This window comes from Zootoca vivipara, chromosome 7 (genome assembly GCF_965207765.1).
Source record: "Zootoca vivipara chromosome 7, rZooViv2.hap1.1, whole genome shotgun sequence".
Taxonomy (NCBI): domain Eukaryota; kingdom Metazoa; phylum Chordata; class Lepidosauria; order Squamata; family Lacertidae; genus Zootoca; species Zootoca vivipara.
This window is the reverse complement of record NC_142590.1, coordinates 88,823,723-88,850,459: the sequence shown is the minus strand read 5'-3', so window position 1 is coordinate 88,850,459 and position 26,737 is coordinate 88,823,723. Positions and strand designations below refer to the sequence as shown.

General features: G+C 44.4%; 1 protein-coding gene across 1 annotated transcript in view; it reads left to right on the top strand.

The window, feature by feature from the left end:
• Positions 1-2,382: 2,382 nt before the first annotated feature.
• The window catches only part of MYT1 (myelin transcription factor 1), an 86,923-nt gene continuing 62,568 nt past the window's right edge, over positions 2,383-26,737 (top strand). The window contains exons 1-7 of the mRNA XM_088674733.1: positions 2,383-2,437; positions 4,824-4,854; positions 10,820-10,882; positions 13,295-13,545; positions 15,197-16,009; positions 18,531-18,665; positions 24,158-24,248. Of these exons, the coding sequence (XP_088530859.1) occupies positions 2,383-2,437; positions 4,824-4,854; positions 10,820-10,882; positions 13,295-13,545; positions 15,197-16,009; positions 18,531-18,665; positions 24,158-24,248 (1,439 nt within the window). The remainder of the gene's footprint in view (positions 2,438-4,823; positions 4,855-10,819; positions 10,883-13,294; positions 13,546-15,196; positions 16,010-18,530; positions 18,666-24,157; positions 24,249-26,737) is intronic.

Here is a 26,737-nt window from a genome sequence, read left to right as displayed (position 1 = left end):
AATTGTAGTCCAAAAACAGCTGGAGACCCAAGGTTGGAAAAGGCTACACTGAGCTAAAGGAACCAATTGTGTGACTTGATATACTTGATACACACACACACACACACACACACACACACACACACACACACACCAGATGTGTCAAATCATACAGTCGTAGCAATGGAGTGTTTCATGACAGGCTTAGCTAAGCTATCAGGCAAGTACTGCATCTGACCAGAGTAATAATAATATTATTATTATGTCCTCGCAAATAGCTATACTTAACCTATTCAACCAACCTTTGCAAATATTCCAAACTTTTCAAATGTTGACCTTCAAATCTGAAATTCAAATATGCTTTTTCAACTGCAAATTTCTACCCCAGCCTTCAAAATTTGGGTGTGTTTTCTTGGTTATTTGTTGGCGTTCCTTGCTTGTTTTGATTTTGCAGGCATGAAATGTGAGATCTGCCAACTATCAAATGCAAAATTGCATCACGCATTTGTTCTCAAATACGGTCAAAGGTCCATTGTCCTGGCGGGTGAAGTCTTGCTCCCACCCTCCTTCTGACAAGAAGTCTCACTTCCATCCTTCAAGATGGAATCTCCCTCTCTTAACTCACAGAAGTTATTGTTGACTCACAGAAATAATATTGAAATCAAATATCAAAGTCAAACACCAAGTGTTGAAATTAAATCTTTGGGTGTCAAAGGCATATATTAAATATTTGGCGAATAATCTGTATATTTGGAGAGTAAATTCACTGCAGCTTTCTGTTGACAGCCATTTGTCAGGATTTCTTTCAGTATGAGTTGTCCTCCCTTTGGGCTGGGGGTGGCAATCGAAACATGATAAACTATCTTCTTGGTTCCAAGTTGAGCCTGCATTTCAGCTAGTAGATAGATCTATGTCACCTTACAGTGAATATGCTAATAGTTTCTAACTGAGATTTTGTGATGTCTGTGTAACATAACCAACAGCCAGCCGCCCTAGAAGATGTGGCTCTAGACTCCTGAACTGCACACTGCGGTACGGTTATGCTTAATTAATAAATAGACTCTCAGCACTTGGAAGTTACAAATATTATTTATTCATGATGCTGTTCCTTGCTGAGCATCATGTTTGATGTCCCAACATTAGAGGGGATATTTGAATGGATCTGCCTCTCTCAGTAGAATTTCACTCTGTGCAACCTTAATTGTCTGCTCGCTAAAGGTCTGCAGAACATGTGAAAGTGTGCTATCCCTTTTCTGGCCCACGCTTTAATAGCTGAACAAAAAGACCCAAAGCAAATGTTCTTTCAAAGAAACCCAGTGAATTTTCCTTCAAGGGGAGTGCAATGACTCATCCGCACAACCATTCCCCCCCCCCCCAGCCTGGTGGATTTTATTTGAGTTGGCATTATCTATCACATCCTGAACTTACACGGTTGCTGCACCTTGTCTCCATAACCAGAACATTATTTTGTTTGGGGTTGTTGTTTTTTTAGTTTCTAATCTGCATCTCTGTGAGAGCATATCCAAGAAAATAGACGCAAAGCTTTTACACTAAAAGGTCCAGAAGGAAACAGATGCTGAAACATCTCAAAACGTAGTCTAGTGCATGCACGTTCGTCCCACCCCACCCCAGTTTGTCACACTATGGTTGAGACAACCAGAAAATCATGGTAAACCTGTTCACACTCGTGGCTTGCCATGTAAAGACGTCCTCCCACCCTCGTGTGCCAAACCGAGACACTGCTTTGCTCCTTACCTTCCAAGTCCCGGATTGCAGAATCCGGGACCGGCAGCCGTGTGACACCGGAAGTTGCGTCGACATAACTTCCGGTGTCGCTTTGCCCTTCTGTGGGCACCAAAAATGGCCACTGCCGGCTTCAAAAGTAGCTTCTATGCATGACTGGAAGTGCGTCGACGCAACTTCCAGTGTCGGCCCGCCCATCTATGGGCACCAAAAATGGCCGCCGCCGACACTGGAAGTCGCGTCTACGCACTTCCGGTCATGCGTAGATGCGACTTTTGAAGCCAGCGGCGGCCATTTTTATGCCCATAGAAGGGCAAATCAGAAAGAAAAAAAATGGCTGCCGGCAGGAGAAAATAACGGAGAAAAACGGGAGACAAAGTGATACGGGGGACCACCGGGAAAAGGTAAGTAAAAACGGGGGTTTCCCGGGGGAAACGGGGTATTTGGCAGCTATGCTTTGCTCCTGTGACATTCTGCCCAAGTAGTGGTCTTCTTGTTTATCAGCCATGAATGGAGGCAATTTCCCAGACAGCTTGTGTCTTAGATCTTTTCCGCTTGCCTTTGTGCAATCCAAGCTCATGGTTTCCAGGGGTACATTAGCTTTGATTGCAAATTGTTTTCATTAAATAAAATGTTAATTCTGCTGTTGTTTGATTCCAGATGAGTTTAGAGAATGACGATAAGCGAGCACGTACACGATCAAAGGCAATCAGAGGTGAGCACTTTGTGGAATTATGCGCTCTAGCAGTTAAACCTGGCTCTGTGTGGTTCATCAAAATGCTTCTGTCTCTGAGGCCAACAATCTCGATCTTTTTCTCTCTGTGTGTATGTGTTTAAACACTGCACACACATACCCTCCTCAACTTTTCCCAGGAGATCTCTTCAGAGAGTGACTCACAGGGACACTCAAAACATTTTCAATCCACATTCTGATTTCCCCTCTCCCTTCTTTTAAAAAAACAGCCTCGCATGCTTGGCTTCATAGAAATCTTGATGGCTTCAGATCACTTTTATCACATGTGCTCGGCCGGAGGCTTTGAAGTCATACATCTGAGAAAGCCAGAGAGAGAGACTGTGTATGTTGCAGAAGCAAACAAGGCTGATGTGGTGGGAATTTGAAGACAAATGACTTGATAATTTGAGGCCTGATTGCTATTTATTTTCTGACTTTGAAAGCAAAAATGCCTTCGTGTATTTCACCTGGCAGAGGGAAGAAATTCTGGCAAATAAAAGGGGGGTGCCACATCATTGCCTTGAGCAAATAAATTGGTTTCTCATTTCTGAGTGAATAGTTCATTGTGTGTGTCTACATTAGGGAGAATATAAACTGAGTGGTATATGTGCATAATAACCAGCCATTGTACACATTCACCAGGCCTCATGCAGAATGTGGACATAATCTATCCTTAAAGATGTAACTGTACACATTTCCTAGTCAATATACACAATTTTGAATAGGCCTTGAAGATTATGCATGTATGGACTGAATTTTATGCAATATCCAGTAATTACACATAACCCCCAGTAGGCTTTGGGGGATGTGCAAAGCTAGCCTGAATTCTGTACATTTTGCAGGCAATATGCACATTCTCAAGTCAGTATGCATAGTCTCTAAAAACCATACCTTTCTCCACTATCTCTAGTTCAGAAGTGGAGCTCATGGGCTGCTTCTGACCCATTGCCTAATTTTATGTGGTCCACAAAAGGACATGGGTGGCGCTGTGGCCTAAACCACTGAGCCGCTTGGGCTTCCCAATCAGAAGGTTGGCGGTTCGAATCCGCTTGACAGGGGTGAGCTCCCGTTGCTCTGTCCCAGCTCCTGCCAACCTATCAATTCGAAAGCACGCCAGTGCAAGTAGATAAATTGATACCCCTGCGACGGGAAGGAAAATGATGTTTCCACACGCTCTGGTTTCCATCACGGTGTTCCACCAAAACTGGTTTAGTCATGCTGGCCACATGACCCGGAAAGCTGTCTGTGGACAAACACCAGCTCCCTCAGCCTGAAAGCAAAATGAGTGACGCAACCCCATAGTCGCCTGTGACTGGACTTAAATGTCCAGGGGTCCTTTACCCTTTTATATAGCAGCATGGGGTCAATCCTCACGGGACTCTCACAGGAGGGAAGAGTTGGCTAACTGAGCAAGTTAGCAGTCTCTGTACCGTAATTGCAAGATAAGCTCCTCAGAAGCCAGCTGTAACTCTCGATCCCAGTATAAGGTCTCCTCCACAAGATGTAGGATACCTTAGATGTGTCATGGTATTGTCACATTTTCCTACACACAAACCCCACCCAAAAGCAGCCAATGACTGGGAGCATTATGATATTGGGCATGAGATGATGGGAGAAAATGTAGAGCCCATGCTATGCAAGCAGAAGGTCCCAGGTTCCATTTGTTGCACCTCCCATTGGAATGAATCAAGTTACAAATGATGGGAAGGTTCTCAGACTGAGATTCTGGAGATCTCAGCTAATCACACAAGAAACTGTGGACAACCATGTTGGTCTGTTATGGCAGGAAATCGAAATGCCCTAGTAAGGTCATACTTTTTTAGGGCCAACCACAGTGTCCAGGTCATCAGCAAGTTATTGTGTTGCCCAGAACTGTTCTTCAGACTAGATGTTTAAAAAATAGAGAGAGGTGAGAAACTGGGGTGAGGAGTAGGGCATGGCATTAAAGCCCCGAAGTCTGAAGGAGTTAATGGTCATGAAATGGAGTCGGTGGGAATTATGCAGATTTAATTAGACTAGCCACTAATAGGTGATAAACAGATTGCACTAAGGGTAGACAATGCTGGTTAGATCAGGGTTCTTCAATATTGGGTCTCCATATGTTCTTGGATTGCAACTCCCAGCATTCCTGGTCTTTGGCTGGGAGTGTTGAAAGTTATAGTCCAACAAAATCTGAAGATCCTGGGTCAAAGAACACTAAACTAGATGGATCAATGGTCTGATTCAGTATAAGGTGGTTTCATATAACGGGGTTTTGTTTTCGGTGGCTAGCTCCACCTGTAGAAATTGCCAGAAGGGAGACATCTCATGTGACTTTTCATTTTTTCTGCTTTGTTTTCCTTTTCTTCTTCTCCATCTTTCTCCACAGTACCTACAGAACTCATTGGCCAGGAGGTGAGGTAAGGAAATTTTCTTCTCAGCAACTCAGGGCTGATTCATATGTTTGTGTATTTCACCCGATTAACAACAACAATTTTATTATTTATACATCATTTATATACGACTCTGAGATAAATAGGTGTGCTGTTCCTCTTGAGAACTGTTGTGTCTGAGGTGATGTGAGCTGATATGGAAACTCGGGAGTCTCTGATGTGGGATAGCTCTCTCACAAATGCCACGCATCATCACTTGGCAACTTTCATTTGGTCACGGAAAACAACAGGCTGCCACTTTTCAAATAGGAGATCAACTAACTGGGATTTTAAGGGGCATGTGTTGACTATGTACACACACACACAAATATATATATATATATATATATATATAGCAAAAGAAACAAATTATGACTTCAAACTAAAACAAGGCCAAGGATGCTCATTTGCATCCATTGACAAATAAAGATCTTTGCTTTTCAGTCCAATCAATTTCTTTTTAATATAATAATTTTTATTAAGTTTTCAATTTTACATTTCAAAATAAACATTTTTCAAACTTTAAACACATTCTGTACAGATTCTGCCTAAGAATGTGGTTCATGAAACTCTTATAAATTTCAGCCTTCCCATACGAAAGACATGCACGCCAGCCAAATTTTAAATCATGGCCTTCTAAATCTAAAATGTCTGCATTGTCCCATACAATCCATTCTTTTAACCAACGCAAACAAGATGCCTCATAATACAACTGCAGACTAAATCGTGCTTCGCACATGTGCAGAAGTGCAAACCGTTCCCCGCGTGTGTGCAGACACGGCACTTTGCCCTGCATCCTTTTCGGCTAGAGGTCAGGGCTCTGGAATGGATCCTGGCCAAAAAGCAAGGTATGACTGTATCTTTTTTTCCATTCTTTGAAGCAGTTTGAATTATTTACAATCAGAATTGATTGGAATAAAAACAGTATCCTAGGGTTCATTTTATATTCATTTTATGTTTATTTTAATGGCTGAAATTCTACCTAACAGGGAGAGTTTCATTCTCCCCCATATATCCAACTCTTTTCTTAACCTCTTTCCACAATTTAATATAATTATTTGCAAATAGGTTGAGATTCCTTATTGTCAACACCACATCGTCAGCAAATGCCCTTAATTTATAGGCTCTACATCCCACCTCAATACCTTTAATTTCCCTGTTTCTTCTTATATTCTGAAACAATATTTCCAACTTCAGAATAAAAACAGTGGAGATAGGGGACAGCTTTGTCTCACTCCTTTTTCTATTTTGTCACTCCAATTGATTTCAGCTGGAGAGATGTATGCATAATCTCTGCTGTCCCATTGAAATCAGTGGGGTTTAAAGGTGTTTGACTGGATAGTGTCCTAATTTTACATCAATATCAAAAGTGGAAGGTGAAGAGGGAAAAGTCTGGACTGAGTATACTTTGCACAAAAGCTGATAGAAGCAAGCAAACAACTATACAAAACTAGCATCTGGCAATATGTGGACTGAGATAGCTCAACCAATGATCTGTCTCTGCATAAATTGTCTTCATATTACACTTCATATTACATTGCAAAAGCTCTGCAGCATGTGCCACATTCAGAAGTCACTACTAGATAGATTTTGTTGACACCCCAGCAAACCTACATTTAAAGCACATGGCTTCTCCCAAAGGATCCCATGAACCATAGTTTACAGTTCCCAGCACTTTTAGCAACCAACGCTTCCCAGGATTATTTGTGGGAAGCAATGTACTTTCAATGTGCTTCAGAGGTATGTAGTGGCTGTGCCCCTTGTATTAAACAGTTGTCCTGTCGTTGTCGCCACCACTGCTGTGTGGGTTTGGGTTCCCCCATCATACCTGGAGAGCCACCGCCAGTCGGTGCAGACAATACAGAGCTAGGTTGACCTGGGATAGCTCAGTCAATAGAGCAAGAGACTCCTCATCTCAGGGTTGTGGGTTCAAGCCCCACGTCGGGCAAAATATTTCTGCATTGCAGGGAGTTGGACTAGGTGACCCTCATAGTCCTTTCCAACTCTACGATTCTAGGTGGACAAGTCAGTTTAGGGCAGCTTCCTACGTTTCTATATTCTTCCTGTGCTCCTAAGCTGATAGGGCATTGAGCAGCTTTAATTTCTGAAGCAGGAGGGGTACAAGGTTATCCAGAAAAGGCCTTGGTGGATAAAGGGTGCCAAGCTCTGCTGCCCGCCAGTCAGCCCCAAGGGAAAGCTGCCGCCTCTTCCTCGCTGTGTTCGGTTGGCCAACTGCTCATCCGAGTATTAGCCTTTCATAACCTGAGGCTGACTTGTTTGGTGCTCTATAGCATTACCCGCACGCACCAGGGGCAGCACGGGAGAAACGGAAGCAGCCCTTGAAGAACTTAACACAGACCTGAACTCGAGAGCATACAAATTATAGGCTTACAAAGCCACCGAGCACTATTAGAAGCACACCGAGTGCGAAGGTTCAAGTGAGAAGAGCTCTGTAAGCACAGCACAAATGATACAGGCTGTCTTTCCTCTCCCCTTTTGATTAGAACGCTTCCTGCATCAAAGAGTAATTGGACCTTATGTGACCCAGCTTCCTAGGGTGTTTCTGCTCTGAGAGCCTGCTGTTTCTCTCTCAAGATACTGGGTTAGAGAGCGGCAGGCGTACCACTTGCCTACGTTTTATTGCTGAACACATGAGTGGAGGTGGTAATTGAAGCTGGCGACATATTTAAGGGGCAGCTCGGAGGGCCTGTGCACAGCCATCACTGCAGCTGTCCTCTAATTGCCTGATTAACTGGACGATTAATCGACTAATTGAAGCCCAGGCTGCGCCTGCATGACAAAAGGAGAGGAGGCCATGGTAAAAGAAATTAGCAGTGCTCCAAGAAGTCAGGGAGAAATATCCAATGGGTGATGGATGTGAATGCCCTTGCAGGACAAGGAGGAAGATGGTCTAGGCACGCAGCAGAATGAGGGGGGTAGAATCCCAAGGCTAAGCAAAATGCCATTTTTGAAGGCTCCCCTACAATGGACAGAATAGGTTTCCTTTTATGGAGACACAATTGCATATGTATTGGGAGCACAGAAGTGGTTCCTGTCCCAGAGAGTGGCAAAACCTGGAGATCACGTGGTGATCTTTTTTAAAATAAGATCTCCAGACACAATCATGCCCAAGTTGGCTGCAAAACAATAGTTCAACAATGCAAATGCCTTTTCACTGGTAGCTTGAGCAGGTTCACTGGAAGAATGAGATATTGTTCTTAGAATAGGACAGTGTCTGGTTTATAGAAAACATTGCACAGATGAAGATGAAACGTTGGGGCCATGAAACTCCCTACATTTTATTCAGCTTACAGACATTTCTACGGGTTACAGTATGAGAAAAATTTCCATTCATTTCTTGGAAGCCAGACCTGGAAATGGAACAGCTCTGCCAAGCCATGAAATCTGGCTGTGATCCTGCCTCCAAGCCCTACTTTAGTTGATCATCAATGCAAAACTATTGCCCTCTTTCCCAGGTGCATTCTTACTATTTTTGCACTGGAGCCCAGACTCAGGTGCTCTCCCCTATGGGAGGATGAGGTGGTTATGGGGAGAGAGAGCTGGGACTGGGCCCTGTGGAGCATAGCTTGCCTTCTTTCCTTTAGCTCCCCAATGTAAGACTTAATTCATTCCCCAAAGACCAAAGTTCAAGTGACAATGTAGTGAAATAGAAGCTCCTTTCGCTTGTTCCACTTACAAAGAAAGCTGGATCACAGCTGCTCACAGCTGATGCCCCCCCCCATCATACATGCATTCATGTGAAGGTCTCAAATTACCAATGCATGTACTTACTGTATGTACATTACCTTTGCCCATGCAACTGCAGACCCTTAAATAGGCAAGTTGAATGACTGTGTGGACAATGCCTATAAATGTACAGTTTGTATGCATGCAAACTTCAGACAGATATGCACGGCCAGCTGCAGCAAACAGATGTGAACCCCATTTGCATACACCAGGGGTCAGCAAAGTTTTTCAGCAGGGGGCCAGTCCACTGTCCCTCAGACCTTCTGGGGGGCCAGACTATATATTTTTTTGGGGGGGTGAACAAATTCCTATGCCCCACAAATAACCCAGAGATGCATTTTAAATAAAACCACACATTCTACTTATGTCAAAACACGCTGATTCCCAGACCATCTGCGGGCCGGATTTAGAAGGCAATTGGGCCGGATCCAGCCCCCAGGCCTTAGTTTGCCCACCCATGGTATATGCATTGCCCTCATTTACACATAATGCTAAACCATGCTTTTATTCAATAAGGATTGATTAAACCTACTGAGCAGCTCAATTGTTTTGTTTCCTGCCAAGAGATCACAACCTGAAGCCATTTTTTGTTGTTGGCTCCCAGACCTTGGTTTGTTTTCGCAGTGGCTTCTCATTACATGTAAACCCAGCACCCTTTGTAAAGGATGAGGAACGTACTAACCATGCCGGGTTTATGTTCTACCTCCCCTATTGGAGGTAATATGCTACTGAATACCAGTTACCGGAAACCACAGTAGGGTGGGGTACTCTAGTGTTCAGGTCTTGCTTATGAGCGTCCCAAGGGCATCTGGTTGGCCACTCTGAGAACAGGATGCTGGACTAGATGGTCTATTGGCCTGAGTTATGTTCTTAACTCATGGTTTGCTAAACAAAGCATGCCTTAGTGTTATGTGAGAACCAGGACATTCTGTTGAACATGTGACAGAGGCTCAAATTCACCATTCTTGAAGCATGCAGTAGACTTCAGACTTGTCTCCCTCTTCTTCAAAGCGGCCACAAACATAAGCTTTTAATTCAGGTGAGCCATGGCTGATATCACCCAGAAGCTCAGGGTCCCAGGGTCCATCTACTTTTAGTGTGTCTGGGGGCAGCTCATTATGCTGCAATCTCCAGTCCTAATGGAAGGCAATTAAAATTAAATAGACTTTTACAATCATCGGCAAAAGGGCAAAAAGAGTAGGCAGAAGGGTGAGCTGTTCCAATTGTTATGGGGGACAAATCTGTTGTTCGTTGAGGTTCTCAAAGGTAGAATTATGGAAGTGCATTCTGTACAGCAACAAGGCTGTATTTAATCGCATTTGCTCAGGAGTGGAACATATAGAACATTCCTATTTGGCTGGAAAGGACACCATTCTTCTCAAATCCTGAATCACCTACATATAAGTTGGACCTTATGGAAATTCGCAGAGGAAGTGCGGTAGAAATTGGCCTCAGAAGAGGAAGCACAGTGGGAGCATCAAACAACCTGATGTAATCATTGTAACCACATCATAAATACAGATCTGAAAATAATTATATTTAATTATAATTATAATATAATATTATTTATACCAGGCCCTTCCTGGTTTAGAAACCGGGCTCGGGGCAGCTAACAACAAATATAAAACATCAACCAAAAACAGCTTAAAAACAACATAAAATACACATCAATATAACACCACCAGGAGTATAACTACATCAGAAGTAGCTTTGGACGTATAATGGAATGATTTCGGGATCCAGCACTGAAAGACAGAGTTGCAGAGGAAGTCCAGTTTTGTGTGTGTTGGTAATAAATAAATAAATAAAAGCGCCACCAGTAGGAGGTGAGTGCAAGAATTGTCTGGTTTTAAAAGGCTTGCTTTCACACATGCAAAACTTTAATTAAACCTACTCATAAAACTATAATGAACCGTTCATTTAATTAAATGGGGTGAGTCATTTCATTAATTTTTAGCAAACTGCAGAGCCGCTGTGTTGCCCTCATCTGCTGGAATTCAAAGGGGAAGAGATGAACTGTTTAAAGGAAATTATCTTTTCTTCCATGGGGTGTTTCCGTGGCTCCTTTGGTTTTTCAAATGCACATGTGATTAGTTGCCTTTTGTTTAAACACGCTACGCGCTTTGATTTTGAAAACTTTGCTGTTGCTTTACCCCTTGAAGTCAAGCCTGTTTTTGTTTCTTCGTTATGTCACCCTCCTAATTAGCTGCCCTACCCCAGGATGTAACGGATCGGGACACATCCGGGGGAAGTACGCAAGACACAGGAGGTGAGTTTTGGTCACCATCACCAACACGGCTGCCATTGTTGCCATCCTCATCAAATCCTCCAACCTGTCACATCTGGAAGAGCTTACTTATGCCCTGTTGTTTCTTCCTGGCCTCTTTCAATTCATTGCATGCTGATTAAGGATAAGTAAATCTGTCAGTTTTGGTTTCTCTCAGTTTCTCACTTTTTCAGCCTTAAATTCAGGCTTCCGTATCAGTTTGTGGTGTTTATTTTTTTTTTAAGTCTCCGTGAAAATGCGTCAACTTTTTTGATGCAGATTTCTCCTAAGACACATTGTTGTATGCAATTTTGCCTGATATATGGGGGAAAAATGCAAAGCGTATTTTCCCAAATAGAATGCATTTTCGTATGTTATTTTCACAGATGTTATTTCTATGCACACTTTAGCTTAGTCCATGCATTTTTGTGCAAATTGCTTGGCTAAAGAACTACACTGCCAAATTCAGAGAAGTGTAAATATCAAAGGATGAATGTGTTATAGTCTGCATATTGTCTCAGAAAGTGCAAATTAAGTAGATTTCACTTTTAAATACAAACCAAATCCTTCCCAACTGTCTTGGGGTTCTCCCCATCACACTCAACATCACACTCGATGACAGTAGTCCATTGAAACTTTCCAATCAACAATGGGGCCATGGGTAGGATAGATATGAATATTTTTGACTCAGAAATTATTGATAGACGTTAATGAAATAAAAAGTCCTTGTGGACTTCCAAGTGGCTGGACACTATTGGAAACAGGACACTGAACTAGATGGAAATGTGATCTTCTCTGGTGGGGATCTTCTGACATTCCTGTGTTTTCTGGTAATCACTTCTGAGGCCTTTAACAGTTCTGGGTACCAAAAGGTGTGGTTACTAGGCAGCCACCAACTGCTTTGCCTTCTGCTTTTCCATTGGAGCCTCAAAAAGTAGCTCGGGAGACCTTGAAGAACTGGAGATTAGTTTATATATAGGGGAAAGGTTGTTTAAGTGCAAAACAGTTTGTACTACTCCAGAATGTAGAGCATGGGGAGGAGGGCTAACTTTTTTTTATTAACTAACACCATTTATCCACATGGTGCTTTGCAAGGTCCCTGCCCCAATGAGCTTACACTCTTATGGACATAGAAAAACAACGTTATGAAAAGGATGAAGTGTGGGATATACATTTATTTCAATTACACATACTTTGGCTCAGTTATAGTACAGTATCAGGAGTACAGTGGTACCTTGGTTGTCAAACATAATGTGTTCTGGGACTCTGTTCGTGTCAGGGTTTGTTGTGACTACTCTTGAGTAACGACTGTCCACATGCTTGTCTTTCAGACGTTTTTATTGGTGCACATTATTTACAGTGTAACGGATTGCTCATTTCATGTCTACCTGCTCGAGTCAGATTCCTGCACTACCCCCTTCCTCGTTCGGGACCAGCATAAAAGTCTCGGAACTGAGAAGCGCCTCCCTTTCCTCCTCCTTCTCAATTCCGGCATCGGAGGGACGGGTCTTCTGTCTGACCTATTCCTGTCCACTCTTTCCGCCTCCCTCTCTTCCTGCCAATGGAGCAGGGGCTCTTTAATGTTGCCAGAGCCCTGGCACTCCCTCCCCCCGTTTCCTGACTCACCCCTTCAGACCCCTCGCTCTCATGACTGCTTCGAGACGGGCTGCTTCTGATGAGGGGGGGGGTTTCTCTATGATCCCTCCCCCTTACAGTTCGACTCCTGGAACCATTCGAAAACCAAGGCGGGGCTTCCAATTGACTGCAGGAGCTTCCTGTACTCAAGCGGAAGCCGCGTTGGACATTCGGCTTCCGAAAACCATTTGTAAACCAGAAGTTACTTCCAGGTTTAGGGTGTCCGGGAGCTGATTTGTTTGGGAGCCAAGCTGTTTGACAACCAAGGTACCGCTGTACTACTACCATGGCACAAATCAGAGAGTGAGGATTAATCTGTTGCTCCTTGGCTTGTGTGCTTTGTGTGGCATGTGTGAGAAGGCTCTGATGGAGGCGCTATGTACTCTCCAGTGAGCAAGCAAATGAGAAATTATCTTTGTCACTCGTGACCCAGGCACGGTAAGGGGAGCAGGATACAATCAGAGCATAAGAAGATCCTGCTGGATCGGGAAAACAGAAGCAGGAAGAAGGGCTCGTTCCTTCTTCCCCTAGTTATGGAGTTTAGCTCCAGACGCTTTACATCAGCTAGAAACAAAGGGAATGGCTCGTTTCATGCCTTTGAATTGTTTCAATTAATCAGAGAGTGACAGTTTCATCACATGTCCAGAATGAAGCCATTACCTAAACATTGCAAATTAAGACACGTGTACTTCACCCAGTCTAGCTGGTTAGCTCTCGGAACTCCAGGGTGTTACAGTGACAAAGCTCTCTCTCACTCTCTCCCCGTTGTTGTTTTTTTAGTTTACAAAGTTGCCCCCTCGCAAAGAAGAGGAAACTTCAAGGTGCAGAAGCAGAACATTTGGCATCCAAAAGGAAATCTCAGCCGCTTAAGCTAGCCCTCGATGAAGGCTACAGCATTGACAGCGATGGCAGCGAAGAGGCAGAAGCGAAAGAGGAGTCTGTGACGGACGACTCCGAGGGCACGCTGGAGGAGGAAGAGGCAGAAGCAATAGACCAAGAGGAGGCCTGCAGCAGTTGTCCACCGGAAGAAGGTGCTTTATTTCATTATTGGCTCGACTGCAAATATTTATTTCATGGGTAGGAATAAGAAAGGGAATGTTGACAATCTATAGAGTGATAGTACCTCTGAATAATATGTAGATGCTGTCATGGTAGGCACAGAGGACGTGCCAGTCAAGGAAGCTAGACATAAACTTTATCGGCTCTCTCCAACACAAATATAACAGGAAACTCCTGACTCCACCCAGAAGATGCAACTAAGTCCAGTGCCACCTAGTGACTAAACTATATAATAACACTATCCACATATCTTATTTGGTTGGAAGTCGCTTCAGGTTGCCTTGGGCAAGATAAAGCAAATAAAGATAATACATTTTAGTAGTAGTAGTAGTAATATTTTTTAAAAAATCAATATTCCACTTTTTTTTAAAAAAAGGAACATTTAAAATGTGGAACATTTGATGCTTCAGGTATTCAGCCATGAATCTCTAAACCTCAAAGGTTTCTAAATAACTCAACCAGAGGAAGGTACAGCCTGAATTGCTATGGGTGGAATGAAACTCACTGGGTGACCTTGGGCCAGTCACTGCCTCTCAGCCTAACCTACCTCACAGGGTTGTTGCAGGGATTAAATGAGGAGGGGGAGAACTCTGAATACCACCTGGAGCTCCTTGGAGGAAAAAGTGGGATAGAGTTGCAATAAATAAAATAAAATAAATCCAACATCATGCTATTTAATTGTAATTACTTCCAATATTCACGAGACACGAGACCTTTGGTGCCTGTTTTGCACTATCCACATTGTGCCTGGGGCCCGGAGGGGGAGACAGACATACCTTTTGCTTGACCCCAGTTACAGTAATGATACTGCAGTTGTATGTGCTTTCAAGAGGTTACCAATCCATTAGCACCTCTTCTGCCATTAGCCACTAGAACCTTTTCATTAACTGCAATGGGCACCAATTCACCCAAAGACTCGTTGGCACAGCAACGAGAGAACTATTGGCAATATCCAAAATTATTGCCTTGCTTAGCTTGGGGAGGCCAGATTCATTGCTTCCCCCCATGTAAATGAAGGCAATGCTGTATGTTTCCATTGACAACATCCTTCTGTGTGATGTTTTCCGCACATAAATATCAGTCTAGAGAGGCATTAGACAAAGCACACAAGTATCTAGTTGATGACTTCTGAAGGCATCCTGGGGAAAATAAATGTCAGGCACTGATGTTCATTTCATCAGAGGGAACAGTTTTAGGAAAGAAAACCGTCTGTTTACCTGCCATGGCTGAATGCTATAAATATGGCCACACCAGGAGTGTAATAGCAAGGCACAGTTTCTATCGAACCTTTAAAATGGGTCATTTAAATGTTTATGTGTGTGGGAGGGGGGGTGTCCCCCAGCTATTCTTCCCTGCTTAAGTTGGGTTGCCACTTTTCAAAAGGTGGGGGGGGATTGAACATGGGTTGCCATACATCCAGATTTCCCCCAGACATTTCAGTAATCTCCACCCGGTCACTGATTCTAACAGCAGAATCCTGACGATGTCCAGGGAATTCTAGGCATATGGCAAAAGGGCCAAAACCCCAAGCCACAACAGAATATGTTGCTTTTACACCCAGCCTGCTCAAGACCAGCTACAAGAGCCATCAAGAAATAATTGCCAACTCTCTTTTATTTCTAGGCCAAATATCAGAAGGAACTCTTGCAGCCAAGGGGCAGGTGTCCAAAAGCGAAGGACAGGTCTCCAACACTGAGGAGGACGTGCACTTGCTACAAGAAGGAGCAGCAGAGGAGGAAGAGGAGGAGGAGGAAGAAGAAGAAGAGGAGGAGGAGGAGGAAGAGGAGGTAGTTGAGGAGGAATGTGAAAAGGAGATCATCATCCAAACGGAGGATGCGGAGGAAGTCATTGAGGTCACCAGTGAGCGCAGCAGCGATTTGTGCCTGGAACATCGGGATGATGAGGTGAGCTTTGAGGAATCTTGCAAATTGCAAAAGGCGGAGGAAGACGAGGAGGAGGAGGAGGAAGAAGAAGACAATGAAGAGGAGGAGGAGGAGGAGGAAGATGAAGAGTATGAGGAAGAAGAGGAAGAGGAGGAGGAAGAAGAGGAAGAGGAGGAGGAGGAGACATCAACTGCAGTGATCTGTGAAGAAGCTCCTCACACATCTCAGGACTCCCCAAAAACCCACTGTGAAGGACAGATAGTCGGCCCCAAGCCTGAGTATTCTGTCATTGTGGAGGTGAGATCAGACGATGACAAGGACGATGATTCCCACTCCCAGAAATCCACTGTGACTGATGAATCTGAGATGTATGACATGATGACCCGGGGGAACCTGGGTCTCTTGGAACAGGCCATTGCTCTGAAAGCTGAACAGGTTAAGGTTGTGAGAGAGCCTGGCCAGCAGCTGGCCGGGGAGCATGTGAAACTTTTCCAGGTCGAGGACAAGCAAAACAAAGCCCTGGACTCCATCAGAAAGAGCTACTACAGCAAAGGTGAGGACTTTGTCCTTCCAGTGGCAAATAAACTGCTATCCGCACCCCCCAGTGGCAATGAAAATGAGTTTGGGAGGGCCTGGGAGCCCCATTCCTATTGATCTGTAACATCTGGATGCCCCTATGTCCCCTCCAGCCCACTGTTCTCAGGGCCAATGCAAAGTTTGAATGGTTCCAGTAAATACAAAATAATCAGAGGATGGTGGAACAGAAGTAACTCATCTTCTGTCACGCTGTCTCTGTGAAGCCTAATGGAAAGAAGCAAATGACTTGGTCAATGGTTGTTTCTGCAATGGTGTTGCCATATTGTATTCTGCAGCATAGCTGCCAAGTTTTCCCTTTTCTCGCGAGGAAGCCTATTCAGCATAAGGGAAAATCCCTTAAAATAAGGGATAACTTGGCAGCTATGCCCTATAAGTGACAAAGGAGTAAAACCTTCAGAGTCTGCATACACTTGAATGTTTCCCCCACTCCTACTCGAGGAAGAGTGCTGCTTCCAGATGGGTCATAATGCTAGTGTTTCCCATGTGCTCATTGGGACTATTCAGTGAAGCAGCTAGAAAGAAGGTTTGGGGCAAGCAAACATCCTAAGCATTCTTCATACAATTCTAATTCACCTGTGAAACTCATTGCCATATGACATGCCAACAGACTCTAGCACAGGTGACTTTCAGGAAGGATTATACCAGTTTATGGAAGATAGATCAATTGATGCATATGAGCCACAGTAGCATAAAATACACCTGGGGAGTGTGTGGCTATCTTGATAACAGCAAAAGTGGCTACTTGCACGGCTGCAGATTAAATTGATCCATAGAATCAGACCTTTGTTGTTTAGTCGTTTAGTCGTGTCTGACTCTTCATGACCCCATGGGACCAGAGCCCACCAGGCACTCCTGTCTTCCACTGCCTCCCGCAGTTTGGTCAAACTCATGTTGGTAGCTTCGAGAACACTGTCCAACCATCTCATCCTCTGTCGTCCCCTTCGCCTAGTGCCCTCCATCTTTCCCAACATCAGGGTCTTTTCCAGGGAGTCTTCTCTTCTCATGAGGTGGCCAAAGTATTGGAGCCTCAGCTTCAGGATCTGTCCTTCCAGTGAGTACTCAGGGCTGATTTCCTTCAGAATGGATAGGTTTGATCTTCTTTCAGTCCATGGGACTCTCAAGAGTCTCCTCCAGCACCATAATTCAAAAGCATCAATTCTTCGGCGATCAGCCTTCTTGATGGTCCAGCTCTCACTTCCATACATCACTACTGGGAAAACTATAGCTTTAACTATACGGACCTTTGTCAGCAAGGTGATGTCACTGCTTTTTAAGATGCTGTCTAGGTTTGTCATTGCTTTATTTCCAAGAAGCAGGCGTCTTTTAATTTCGTGACTGCTGTCACCATCTGCAGTGATCAAGGAGCCCAAGAAAGTAAAATCTCTTACTGCCTCCATTTCTTCCCCTTCTATTTGCCAGGAGGTGATGGGACCAGTGGCCATGATCTTAGTTTTTTGATGTTGAGTTTCAGACCATATTTTGCACTCTCCTCTTTCACCTTCACTAAAAGGTTCTTTAATTCCTCCTCACTTTCTGCCATCAAGGTTGTGTCATCTGCATATCTGAGGTTGTTGATATTTCTTCTGGCAATCTTAATTCCGGCTTGGGATTCATCCAGTCCAGCCTTTTGCATGATGAATTCTACATATAAATTAAATAAGCAGGGAGACAATATACAGCCTTGTCATACTCCTTTCCCAATTGTGAACCAATCAGTTGTTCCATATCCAGTTCTAACTGTAGCTTCTTGTCCCACATAGAGATTTCTCAGGAGACAGATGAGGTGATCAGGCACTCCCATTTCTTTAAGTACTTGCCATAGTTTGCTGTGGTCGACACAGTCAAATCAGGCTGTAGGAAACATAAACCTGCATATGAGATTCCTTCTATCATGGTTTTTAGGGGTAGCAATAGGTAACAATATCTGAAGAGCTACTGATCTTTTGTTGTTGTCGTTGAGACACTGGTGGAGGAAGAGGGAGGTGGGGAGAGCGCACCGCCCCCGGCAGCGTGATCCTGGTGGAGTGCCATCTTGGCAGCCCTCCCCGCCCACGCTGGGCACCACGCCCCTGCAGGCAGCGTGTCACACCCCCAGGATGTGCACCACGTCCCTACCGGTGGTGCACCATGCCCCCAGGACACGTCCCCCTGGGACGCGTGCCAGCCACGCCCCCGCCTGCTCTCCGCCCCCCGGTGCTGGAGCATAAAGCTCCACCACTGTGTCGAGATGTACATTTACTGTTCCTCTGAACCGGTGTTCCCCAACCTGGTGCCCGCCAGATGTTTTGGAAGACAACTGCCATTGGCGCCAGCCACCGTGACAGGCACTAGGTTGAGGAAGGCTGGTCATGAATTGTGTAAGTAAATTTCACCTGAAATGAAATGCAAAACAGATTCGGAGGTATTCTTAATAACACTGGTTTATTTTCTCATGGACTTTTTTGCACGTCTCATGATGTTCTTCCTGCACTTCCTAGATCCTTCAAGACCCGAGAAGCGAGAAATCAAATGCCCAACCCCTGGCTGTGATGGCACAGGGCATGTCACAGGGCTGTACCCTCACCACCGCAGTTTGTCTGGCTGCCCGCACAAAGACAGGATCCCTCCTGAGAGTGAGTGTGACTTGGAGCTATTTACAGGACAGAAACAACCCAGCTTCTTCTTTTGCAACAAATACTACTGCTGCTGTATGAATGAATGAATGAATGAATGAATGAATGACAAATCCATCATCTCCAATGAATGTGGAGGAGGTGCAGCAAGGCAAAGGTGAAAGTGAAAAGAGAACAGAACAGTTAGGTGGCAGTTGAGCAAGCAGGGAAGATGCAAGAGTCTGTGACCTAGTTAGCAACCACCCGTTGCTTCTGCAATGTTCTGGGCACTTGAAGGCCAATCCCATGCATGCTTACTTGGGAATAAGTCACAGTGAAGAAAGTGGGACTTCTGCTTCCTGGGATTGCTTCCAAATAAGTATACAAAGGACTGTGCCCTTCGATAAAGTGATATCTTCCTTAATATGCTTGCATGTCTGCAAGAAGACCCAAATAAATATCTGCTTTCTCTAAGCGGACATAATTTTGCAATGCAGTAAGCATTTAGGCTGTTATACCAACCGCTCAGTATGTCTGCTTAGCCATGAATGAATTTCAAAATGAGAAAGTTTAAACAATTTAAATCAATTGTTTACACCAACCAGGTGTAGCTTCCTGGTTATTTAAATCATGGTTTAAAACAATAATTTAAATTGACTCAACTTAAATCAACCCACCTGCAATCAAAATTGGTCACATTCACTACATTTCCAACGCTTTCGGTGGGCAAACATGTTTGCTCTCTTGTGGCACAATATCTGAAAAATCGCCAAAAGGATTTTTTTTAAAAAAAAAAATTGCTGCCCAAAATGTTTTTTTAAAACTACCCACCCCCCTTTCAGCTCATCCCTATGTTCAAAAAAGACATGACAGTGGCTTGCAAAATATCCTTAATGTTAAGTTGTGATCTCAACATCATTTTGATGACAGTGTGCACATCATACTTGGGTATGCTAGGGACTGTAGCACACTGGTTAAGAGACTGAGCTGTGAACTAAGCTGGTTTTTCACTTCAGCTAGGAATTCATTCAGTCACCTTAGGCAAGCCACTGTCTCTTAGTGCACACCCACACAAGTTGTAAGCTAAAGGAAGTTGTGCAGTAAGCCTTTCCAAAAAAAAAACTTTGAGAAAGTTCTTTGATTTGGGGGGGTTCATTTTCCCTCTCCCACCCCCCAAAAATGGCCAAAAGGGGGGATTGCAACATTTTTTTCATTGCTGTTTTCAAGGGAGAGGCTGCTTATGTATATACAGTACTTAACTGTCTTTCAGTGAATTAAGTGGAATTTCAGACTGATCAACTTTTGCTGAATTCAGTTGGTAGCATTCATAAGATTGTTGCCATAGCTCTCAGCCTGCTACACCCCTGTTTTCTTAAACACAAAGTGAGGCTAAGCCACCTCTGAAAATACAGTTTCTTAGAAAAAAATTCCATCTTGTCTGGAATGAATCAGACACTTCATTCGCACTGATTTCCATGAAATGTTAAAGAGGGAAAGAGAGATGTTTGCACTTATCTTTCCCCTCTTTTTTAAAAATGCAAACAGTATGTATGAGGCAGGCGTGGCAAAACACAAAGGAAATGAAAAAGTCAACATTTTCCTGCTATTAAATATAAATTGGTATTGGAAAGTTTCATATACTTTCTCCCCAAAGGGCAAATGTTTGTTATTTGTGGGTTTAATTCATGTCTTCATAACAACATCACAGGAATTGCTGTGTGCACATATGAAAATAAAGTGAAAATCTGCCTTATCAGTTCACTTCAAAGGTTTTAGACTTGAGGGGAAATGAGACAAGGGGTTATTTTCTCATATGTGTGATTTTAAAAAAAAAGAACTGAAAAACAAATTAATTCCTTTGCTTTTAAGGTCATCACCGCAGGAGGTAGTAATCCTGAAGATTAAAAATATTTTTAAAAAACAAAACAAAATAAAAGACTATAGATAATTCCAATTGCTTAAAAGTACCTGAAACAGATAGGCAGAAGCGCAATGCAGTAGGAAATTAAAAAATATATGTTTTTATCTTATTTTTTAAAATTCACATTTAAACTCATTCTATTATGGAACCAAAAAACCTTGCATGTGGCTTCCAGGGCAGGGAGTTCTGCAGAGAGGGTTGGACTTTGGGGCACAAGCCCAGGGCTATGCAGGGTAAGAGTCCCCCAAAAAACTACACAAGAGGCAGCAGCAGCAGCAAACAGGCCTGGCGTAAGTGCCTAAGGCATGCCAGGTTATCATTTTCTGCAGCAAAATTATGGCCATTTCCAAGTGAATGTGTTTAGCATCAGGACAACAGGAGCAAACATCATTTTATTTCCTGTAGTCATGGTGGTGCTAGGATTTAAGTGAGTTTTTAAAATGTGAAACTGCACATGCTCAAATTGTGTGTGTGTGTGTGTGTGTGTGTGTGTGTGTGTGTGGTCTAAATCAGAGTTGGCAAACTTTGTGGTGTTTGAGTTCTCTCTCTCCAGCATATCAGGAATGTAGAAGCAGTTGTAAAGTGTCCAACGCAGGCCCGTCCTAGCCATAGAGGCTAGTGGCGCGGAGAACCACGGCGCTGGAGGGCGCTGGAAGGGCGCCAAGTGAGTGCAGGGTTCCGGCGATCTGGCCAGGACTGCGCTCCACGAGATGAGAGGCTGTGCCGCGTCTCTCTCCTTCTCCGAGGACTCCGCGCTGCGCCTCCTTCTTGTTTCCCCAGTGCTGGGTTCCGCTCAGTCGAGCTTCGCCACCAGCGCGCACAGAGCGCCCAAGCAGCTCTTGCTGGTCCCGCGGTGCGCACACTGGTGGCAAAGCTTGACTGAGCGGAACCCAGCGCTGGGGAAACAAGAAGGAGGCGCAGCGTGGAGTCCTCGGAGGTGGCCTCCCGCTGCTGCCGCGGTTCGCACTGGAGGGGGGCGCTGGAGGGACCTTAGCGCCAGGGTGCTGGATGGGCTTAAGACGGCCCTGGTCCAACGGCAGTGCGGGGGGGACGAGAGAAATGTTGTGTGCTTCACAATGGGAAGTAATACATATAGCTATCTAAAGGAGGGCCCTGTAAGACCATTGCTGGGTGTCAAGAGGCATCGAGAGAGCTGTGTAGTCTGGTACCAATTTGTTGAGTCACTTTCAGCTGGTGTAGCACAAGGATGTGAATAAGGTGCTTGGATAGGTCCAAGCAACCACTTGCACTCTTAATCCTTTCCCCCTCCTGGCAACTTTTGTCTGCAGAAGTTGGCAGTAAGATCAGGGAGTGGACCTTTTCTGTGGTTGTCCTCCACTTACAGAATGCTCTCCTCCAAGGACCCTTACCTAGCTCTGACATGACCAGCTTTTCAACACCAGGCAAATACACTTTTGTTTTCCTCTGCTGTTGGATCTTAAATTGTGGTGGTTTTCTGTCTTGGAGTTCATTTTTGGTAGGTTGAGGGAAGAATAGTGTTATGAGTTCTGGGGTACCAGACTCCCCTAAATTCCTGGATCCAGTACATGTTAGACTTTAATCAATGTTTACATTATTAAACTGGGTGCCAGACACTGAACCCCTGGATTCAGCTTATGTTAAAATATAAGACAGGCCAGTTTCCTCGCGAGGTAATCACCTGGGAAAATGAGCCATTCACCAAGAGCAAAGGTAAAGTAATGGGTCATTAGGAAAGCCAAGGAGACGAGACCCTGTGCCCAGTGGCGTAGTAATAGGGGGCAGTGGGTGTGCCACCCCAGGCAGCAGGCTGGGCGGGGGACAGCAGGCTGGACAGGGCTGACCATCTCCGATGGCCGCCACTGTTGCCGCGCGACACGGCTGCCACCATGGAGGATAAGCCCCAATGCAACTGAGACTGCCTCACTCCACGGCCTGCTCACGGGGTTTGCCGCGCCGCCACAGTGCATGCCTCCTGTGTGCGCGTGCGTCACGCGCCGTGACACATGTGTTATGCATTGTGCATCATGACACATGCGTCGTGACAGACACCCCGCCCCCCAGCGGGGTGCCTTCAGGTTTGCCGCCCCAGGCAGCCAGGCGGCTAGCTACACCGCTGCCTGTTCCAGATGGCTTTGGGGAAGGATCCCTCCTCTAGCTCCCTTAGTTAGAAAGACGAAGACCAGAGTTGAAGCAGAGTAGCATTTAGGAATGGGTGTTCAGTGTTGGCCCTGATGTGAGCTAAAGGAAAAAGGTTGCACTCTGTTAAAGTCAACAAGGGGGAGAGAGGGTCAGAGCCATGGCTGATGTCTGTCTGAATCCAGGTCTGTGGCTATGGGAGAAACAAGACCTGTTTGGGGTGTTCATGCTGTGAACCCCTCCATCATAAATTCAGGTTGTATATATGTGTAAATAAACCATATGTCATAAAGACGCCACAGTCCCTGCTGTGCCTCATTTCAAAAAGTAAACATGAATCTTGGGTAAGCACCCCTGGAACTCCCTGGAATCTCCACCCCCATCGTTCTGCCCTGACACTGAGGTCCAGCTCCGAGGGCCTTCTGGCCCTCACTGTGAGAAGCGAGGTTACAGGAAGCCAGGCAGAGGGCCTTCTCGGTGCTGGCGCCCACCCTGTGGAACACCCTCCCATCAGATGTCAAGGAAATAAACAACTACCAGACTTTTAGAAGACATCTGAAGGCAGCCCTGTTTAGGGAAGGATTTAATGTTTAGTAGACTATTGTATTTCAGCATTCTGTTGGAGGCTGCCCAGAGTGGCTGGGGAAGCCCAGCCAGATGGGTGGGGTATAAATAATAAATTATTGTTATTTAAAGAGAGCCCTGTTTAGGGAAGTTTTTAATGTTTGAAGTTTTATTCTGCTTTTAGTTTTCTGTTGGGAGCCGTCCAGAGTGCCTGGGGAAACCCAGCCAGATGGGTGGGGTATTAATAATAATAATAATAATAATACACTGCTCAGAGATTGGAGTGGTGTGCAATAACATATTGTATTACTTGTTGGTAGATGGACATGCTTTGCATTGTGTCTGGTTTTATTTATTTATTCTTATGGCATTTAAAATCTTTGTAAGTTGCTCTGAGGCTCTTTTGTAAAAAGTGACAAATAATTTAAAAAGAAATATATTATTATTATTATTATTATTATTATTATTATTATTATTATTATTCGTGTCCCCTGGCTGCACAACTGTAGATGCTAACTGCTGAGCTTCAGCAATAGAACCGCTTCTAGTTCCCTAGACCATCTAAGGACACACAGAATCAAAACTCAAATCAATGGCTCACATTTCATATTCATAACCACTAGGCTACATCAGTTTGGGATGTTTATGTGATGCTCCCAGCCAATTGGATAGGAAGCTTACCAGAGCCAGAAAGAACCACCTTATATATGCAATTCCGCTATTACCAGCTTGGGTTGGTGCAACTGAAGGATATGGGATGAGGTGCTCGGATGAGCCCAAACAACTGCTTGTTTTCTAAGACCTGATGAACCATCTGTTTTCTCTTCTTTCTTTCTTTAATCGTGTTGTGGTTTTCCCCCTTCCTCCTCTGCATTCCCAACCCCACCCCTTTCCTTCCTTTACAATAAAGTCTTGGCCATGCACGAGAATGTATTAAAATGCCCGACGCCGGGGTGCACCGGACAAGGCCACGTGAACAGCAACCGCAACACTCACCGAAGGTACGTGGTTCTCCAGACCCTGTTAATTCACAGCAAGAGCTCAAAGTTATCCTAGAGCCAATTTAAAAACTGTTTGGGATAGGACAACAGAAGTCTTGGGTTCAAGAAGGCATTTGGGGGTAGAAAAAAGCAGATAACAAAGGCATAGCATTTGGTGATTGTACACCTGTGAATTTCTAGAGCCAGATATAAGCAGTGTGAACCTACAAGAAAGATGATAACAATTCTGCCCTGCCACATGTAGGCATATAGTAAAATGCACATGCATGGAAGGGTCAACACGTAATGATATTTGTATGGCTTAATTGCAGTGTAGGAATTCTCTTGTATGATACAAAGCGATTTCAGAAACAGATTCTATTGATTGTAAGACCTATTTGGGAAGGAAACGTGTTATATGGAAATGCATGTAAGAATCTAAGCTAGCTCTAAGAATTGTTGTTTCCCTGGAAAATGTTGCAAGCAACAGGATCAGGTTAAGAACTGAACTCACTATCAAAGGTCATAAACATGGCACATACAGTTGCTCAGTTTGTTAAACGTTGTTTGTGCAGTGGGCTGGGGCCAATAAAGGTACACTTTCTTGTGGGCCTAGATCAGAAGAAAAAACTAGATATGTTTCTTCAATTAATTGAGAAGATCAATTTGGCTTTAAGCACTAGCCAGCCAGCGAAGGAAAGTGACATTAAATTCTCCACTGCTGCTGATGTGCAGGGCAAAGACTATGTTGTCTTTCTCAGTCCCTGTGGTCTGAGAGCTCCCCCACATCCTCCTCTCCCCTTCCTGCAGGTGATATTCAGATTCCCTTGTATGGCAAAGGACAAAGTGTGGCAGGCACAGGGCAAACTTTTGGCATAATAATGGCACAAGCTGCTTTTGAGATGGATCAGGGTTCAGTCCTACCATCAAGGTATCAGGAGTCTGAACTGCATGCAGTAATTTGAGCATCAGATTCCATGAGTTGCTTTGATGCTCGTACAGTCATACCTCGGTTTAAGTACGCTTCGGTTGGAGTACTTTCAGTTTAAGTACTCCGCGGACCCATCTGGAACGGATTAATCCACTTTCCATTACTTTCATTGGGAAAGTTCGCTTCAGGTTAAGTACGCTTCAGGCTAAGTAAGGACTTCCAGAACCAATTACACCCATGCTTCGGGTTAAGTACGCTTCAGGTTGAGTCCTCCGCGGACTGTCTGGAACAGATTAATCCACTTTCCATTACTTTCAATGGGAAAGTTCGCTTCAGGTTAAGTACGCTTCAGGTTAAGTACAGACTTCCGGAACCAATTGTGTACTTAAACCGAGGTACCACTGTATAGAAAATAACATTGGGGCATAAGCAGCCTAAGAGTTGTGTCCAAAATCGTGCTAAATGGCTAGTTCCACCCCAGCCCTCTGGAGCAGATTTTGGGAGGGTGTGCATGCAGGGAGGAGAGAGGGGAAAGCTCCATTGTACAGGAGTAATGGAATGAGCGTATTGGATCCTGACCTAAATCACTGTAGCTGACTATGGTTGTCAAGTTGCAATGTGGAGAATTCTTTTTAACTTTAATTCCGTTGCCCGGTTTCTTGCAAGGATCTTGTGGCTCGTCTCAGCCTGTGATTGCCGCCCGCCCTATCCAGTCCTCTCCTGCTGAAGCAAATTGGAATTCATTTTTGCCCCACGCCATGCAATGGGGGGGGGGGGGACTAAGCAAGGAGGCATAGCAAGACACTGAATGATTTTTCTTTAGAGTATGTCCAGGTGGCAGCCTGCCAGCCCTAATTAACTGAACACATTTTTGCTGGATTATGCAAACATAGATTGCTTCCCAAAAATAAGATTTGTAGCCAGCTCAGCTTAGGTCCTGGACTATGGCGTTCATAAAGCTGCTACCTACATTTCATATTGCTCGGGGAAACAAAGGGTGGAATTCAACATCGCACTATTACAATTGCCGCCATTATTTTATTTTCAATTTCGTTTCTATACTGCTTTATATTTTAAAGAAAAAAAAAACCTCAAAGCATGAACACATCAAATGAAACAATCCAGAATAAAACAAATTCAAGCTTCAAGGAAAGTATTCCAGATCCCTCTCTATGTGACATTTTGCTTTTCGCCATATTTAGTTACCCACTTGATTTATGTAGCTGCCACAGAGCAGAAGAACTCTAGGAAGACAGTGTGGTGTGGTGTAATGGTTAGAGTGATGGACTAGAACCTGAGAGCCCAGGGTTCAAATCCCCACTTGGCCATGAAGTCATTGGTGCAAGAATTTCTGCTTCCCAGATGGAGCAATTTTCCCTGTCCTCCCTCTGTGTGCTGTTCTAGGGGTGCTTCTTGTTAGGAGTTTGCTAGCACAGTTGCTAAAAGATGGCGCTGTTTGCAGGTGGCTTGACACACAAGGGTATGTGTATCCTGAAGAGTTTGCTAACACAGATGTTTCGATTACACTGTTGTAAGTAGCTCAACACAGGTCTCAAAACCCGGAGTCCAGAGAAGGGTA